Source organism: Urocampus carinirostris, chromosome 10 (genome assembly GCF_059441175.1).
Source record: "Urocampus carinirostris isolate Australia breed hairy pipefish chromosome 10, RoL_Ucar_1.0, whole genome shotgun sequence".
NCBI lineage: Eukaryota > Metazoa > Chordata > Actinopteri > Syngnathiformes > Syngnathidae > Urocampus > Urocampus carinirostris.
The window spans coordinates 327,501-332,810 of record NC_142358.1 but is presented as its reverse complement, the minus strand read 5'-3'; the positions used below and the strand labels follow the sequence as shown (position 1 = coordinate 332,810).

The window sequence follows — 5,310 nt, the reverse complement described above, 5'->3', positions numbered from 1 at the left end:
CTACGGACAATTTGGAGTCACCAATTAACCTGCAACACATGTTTATGTAACGTGGAAGGAAACCGGAGTTCCCAGGAGAGCCCAACAGAGGCAAGAAGAACATGCAAACTTGCACGGAGAGGCTGGTACCTGGATTTGAATCCATGACCACAAACGCGCTAACCACTCCGCTGCTGTGCCACTTTTAATTTTCATTTTGTATTATTTTTTTCTATTCTTTTCTATTTCTGACTTAGTTGTATTTATTTTCTTCATGGGTGTTGCACTTTCTTTTTTACTGTATGTCAAAATAGCTTTACTTGTTACAGTAGCAGTAAATAACACAGAGTTTTGTTTTTGTTGTTGTTTAGCCATGTTGAAATTTAGTTCGTGGGGCCTTGTCCTCTTCCATAATTTAGGGATGGATTTTAGTGTTGATCCGTATATACTCGGGTAGTATCAACCGATAACAATACAATACAGATACGTTTTCCTCAGAATTGTCATGATAATTAAATAATTGAATCCCACTCCCATTGAGGTTATTTATGATAAACATATCACAAAGATTTGGGGGGAAGAAAATGTTGGACTTTTTTTATTGAACAACTATAATGCAAACTGTAACAGTATAATAAATACTTCTCGTACAACAACTGTTTCAGAACAAAAATCAAGAGAGTAAAACCAAAGAAAAATAGCAACGTTAGCAAAAATATATACAACCTCAAGCAAAAAGTATAGAATCACAAGGGTTGGGCAGGCCCTCACTCAGAAGTTTTATTCTGAAAAAAAGAAACTCAAATCACAAACATGAAACAGTTGTAAGGTTCAAAGTGCATTCAGAAACAGTAAAAGAAATTAAGAAAATACATTGCAATCAACTGTAAATGTTACTTTTATAGAGCAAGTGCAGGAAAAAAAATATGAAATCACTCAATTCTGAGGGAAAAAAATATTAAATCAGTGCATTTTGAGTAGAAAAAAAAGACACACCCAGTCAATTTCCTTTCCTTAATTGGGCACCTGTCTTAGATTAAGTCTGCTCGTTAGTCAGCAGTTAAAATCAGTGCAGTTATCGCACCTTGTAGGGCTCCTTGACTAAATGGGTTGGCAAGAATCATGCCTCCAACAAAAGAAATGTCTCTTGAGACCAAAGACAGGATCATCAAACTTGAACTTGAAGGAGGTAACTCTACCCATTTGGTTGCCAGAGATTTGGGCTGTTCACTGTCAGTCGTATCGAAGATTGGGAGTAATAAAACAGCATGGGAAGGTTGTTAAAGGCAAGCGTACCGATAGGCCAAGGAAGATATGTAGGCTTCAAGAAAAACAACTAAAGGTCATATGTCTTGTAAACTGAAAATGCACAACAAGGCTAATGAAGAGGAAATGGGAGAAATGTATGTGACAGAATCGTGGAAAATTGCCTCAAAGAAATAGGATTTTCATATAGGAAAGCTAAAAGGAAACCGTCATTGAGGCTTCACCACAAAAGGGCAAGACTGCAATCGGCTGAGGAGAGGCAATCATGGACTGTGGATGACTGGATGACGGTTATCTTCAGTGATAAGTCACCAATCTGCAATGGACAAGGTGATGATGATAGCTTTCTAATCCCTTCAATTGATGAATTGTTTGGGGATGATAAACTCATTTTCCAAGATCATGTCACGGAACAAAAACTGTGAAAGCATTCCTTGGAGAAAGACGCATCTAGTCAATGTCATGGACTGCAAATAGCCCAGATCTCAACCCATATAAAAACCTGTGATGTAAATTGAAAAAAATAGTCCTCAGCAACTGTGGTGGAAAAATGGCAATATTTATTCATGAAAAACAATAATTTAAAAACCCCAGTATAAATGCGACAAAACAGTTGTTTTTTATAACTGTGCACATTTGAATATATGACACAAGTCTTGGAAAACAGCTTTGGATGATTTAAAACGGTAAAATTTCCCTGTTTTGTGTTTGCCTACAAACACTTAATAAAGTAATCCATGTTGAGTACCTGTTCTCTTCTGGACTCACCCAAAAATAGCATAGCCTGCCATAAAGTACGGTTGTCCGCAACTGATTTTTGATGAGCTTTCGAGCTAAAAAACTTTGTTCAAATACAGCACTGCTGACTTGGAGGGCGAAAGCAAGTTTTCAACAGCCTGAAGAGCTCAAAAAGACCTCCCAAATATGTTTTTAAAAACGCTGCTGCATCTAAAATGCTTTCTAACTGTGCCGCCCCACTCTCAGGTTTTCTGATCAAAATTCTTATAGCGTGGTGAAGCTCATAAGTAAGATATTTTAAATGATGTTTGCCAAATTACAATTCAGATAACCCAAATAAATAGAATACGATTGCACCTTGGCAAGCAAAATAAAGAAGTTTAGAAGTTATCACAATATCATTAATATTAGGATAAATAATTTCATGTATAGGGGAAGCACGGCGGCGCAGTGGTTAGCGCATGTGCGGCACAGTTCATGTCTTGGGAACCTCCTGCGTGGGTTCAAATCCAGCTCCAGACTTCCTGTGCGGAGTTTGTATGTTCTCCCCGTGCTTGCGTGGGTTTTCTCCGGGCACTCCGGTTTCCTCCCACATTCCAAAAAACATGCATTTCAGGTGAATTGGCCCGTCCAAATTGTCCCTAGGTGTGAATGAGCGAGTGAGTTGTCTGTCCCCGTGTGCCCTGCGATTGGCTGGCAACCAGTTCAGGGTGTCCCCTGCCCACTGCCCGATGATTGCTGGGATGGGCTCCAGCACCCCCGCGACCCTACTGAGGGTAAGCGGTGTAGCTAATGAGATGAGAATTTCATGTTTAAATTCAAATAAGTTCAAGTTAGAGCTATCTGTAACTATCAGGGTTTTACCTACAGCACAGCGTTGGCAAGCTGGCCCTCATCCTCAGAGTTACTGCTTTGGCCCTCCTGTTGCTGAGCCATTGCTACTCTGACGGTAATCTTCTGACTTATTTTCATATCATAATAGTCCTATTGAGCGTGTCACTGTGTCTTATACAATCCGTATAAATATTAAAATTAAATGTCAGCTAAATACCACTTTATTTTTTAACAACGTTGCAAACATTTGTCCTGCCGCAATCGTCAGACTCCCAAGTTACGAATGTTACTTGTGTGACTTCAGCAATGAATAAAGAAATTAGACCGGATACTAATTTGTTGCATTACTGCCTCTCAGGTTCAAGGTGGAACTGCAACTAGATTGTTGTATGCATCCAGCGCCATAGCTGCGGAGTAGCTCGGCTCACCTTTGGTTGGGCAGCGTAGCACCCAGGGTGGCCAATCAGATTTTAGGGGTTAGAATTATGATATTGACAATTATTAATTGGAGCATTGAATGCTTAAATGTATCCAAGAATATATCCACATTTGATTGAGGTTTTTTTTCATACTGAAGTAAAGTTACCTGAGGTGTTTTGAATACCATCGATTTTTTTCCCCTTCTATTTTTAAAAAAAAAATACAGTTTGATATACTGAAGCCAGATATAACACCAGGGTGGCCACTCCCCAACAAATGTAAATAGTGAAATGAGTTTGAGAATTCGGTTAACGAAATGTTATGTTTGAAATATATACACACTATTACACAGATCTAAATTTGTGAATACCCACTGCATATGACTAGATTGGTATATTTACACATTTGTAATTATTACATTTCATATTTCATGAATATATCAGACACATATTGAATACAAATTCCATTTAATCACCCAAAAGACTCCAAAGTTGTCTTTGTTTTTGAGGCATTTTTACCTTATTCATCCCCTAAACACTACTATGGTGATAATTTGAAGATTGCTTTCAAAATGATACGGATAGTAATGAATTTACAATTGTTCCAAACCATCATTGTCGTGTGAAGTGTACTTCACATAGTAAAATAGCTATCAGTTGCAGGAAAAGGCATTCCAAACTGAGTACTTTCATTTTGTATTTTTTTCTGCTGCGGATTGCCCCCTCTGGTTCTCCAGGCCACTCACAATTTTTGTAATATTCTGTAGGTCATTCAGAGAGTTGTCTGTTTTAGGGGATGCGATCCTCCCACATAATTCCCCATTGTTGTGGTTCACGTGTTCTCTGGACGGACTGGTCTCCCTACTGCATGATTTAGAGGATAATTCAGAACCTGGTTTAAAGTCATATTGAAGTTTAGTTGTGAGCCGACTACAGCTCTGGGACAACGACATCGGGAGCTGGTAGGGGTTGTACCGCAGCCGTGTTCGAGAAGTAGCAAGAAAAGGGTTTCTGGTGAGTGGGCCGGAAGTGCTGGTTACTGGGAGGGCAGCTGCTGCCATGCAAGTGTAGGGATATGGGAATAGACCACCAAACTGAGGCTGGGGGATGCCCTGAAACATGACAGGGGAAAGTGCATAATTACTTTTCAATAATACATTATATACAAAACAGGATAAATAATGTAATTGTATAGTTTTTTTTTAATTCTATTTTTTTCCATATTCTTATCATTACCATCAACATCAAAAATGTTTTTTTATCGACCACTGCAATGATTAGTATTATTTTCTAAATTCTGTCACAACTACTACCACCAACAGTGTTACTAGTTGCATGGATATTATGTTAACATTACTGTAATTACAAAATTTTCTAATTAAGATTTGCAACATTAGTACATCTGCTGTACTCATGCCATTATCATAAAAAAACCTTATAATTTCCGAGTTTTTTTTTGTTATGGTAAAGTCTTGTTTAGGATTTATTGTCTCTGAGTTGATGTAATTATTATGATCTTTGTTTATTTGTGCGTGTGTGCTTGTTTGTTTGTTTGATTTTTTTTTATTTTTTTTTTTACTGACCCGTTTTTAACATTTAATACCTAAACGGAGCACTTGAGTGTTAAATGTTGTTGTTTTTAATGATAGTAAGGGGTGCTATAACACTATGAAATGACACAGCCAAATTATGTACAGACTTGCAAACTACCAGTAAGCATGTTGCCCCAGTAAACACACTTGTAATGAGTACCAATTTTTCTTTTTTCTTTTTTTCAAATTCTGTGAATGAGCAGAACAATGCATATAAAATAAATGATTTGCAAAGTGAAATTGCTATCGCGTGACAGCAATCGTTCATGATATAGAGTAAGTTAGAAACAATAGCTACTATTTCCTTTCTTCTTTGATTATGGACCCTCTCTCCAGGAAATATGGCTTTTCCACCACTGCTAATTAAGTGCAAATACTGCTCAGATCATATTATTTGCCTTAGGTAATATATTTTAATAATATATTTGATTTATTTTTTATGATATTTCTAGTCACTTCATAACAATTTTGTGTTGTACATT

General features: G+C 37.4%; 1 protein-coding gene across 2 annotated transcripts in view; it reads right to left on the bottom strand.

Annotated features, from left to right (window-relative positions):
- Positions 1-733: 733 nt before the first annotated feature.
- Positions 734-5,310, bottom strand: part of LOC148357428 (T-box transcription factor TBX2b-like) — a 13,660-nt gene continuing 9,083 nt past the window's right edge. Inside the window, exon 7 of one of the 2 annotated variants that reach the window (XM_088345572.1) lies at positions 734-4,348. In XM_088345572.1, the coding sequence (XP_088201698.1) occupies positions 3,926-4,348 (423 nt within the window). In that variant the 3' untranslated portion in view covers positions 734-3,925. The remainder of the gene's footprint in view (positions 4,349-5,310) is intronic. The other variant, XM_088345573.1, reaches the window with a different exon arrangement.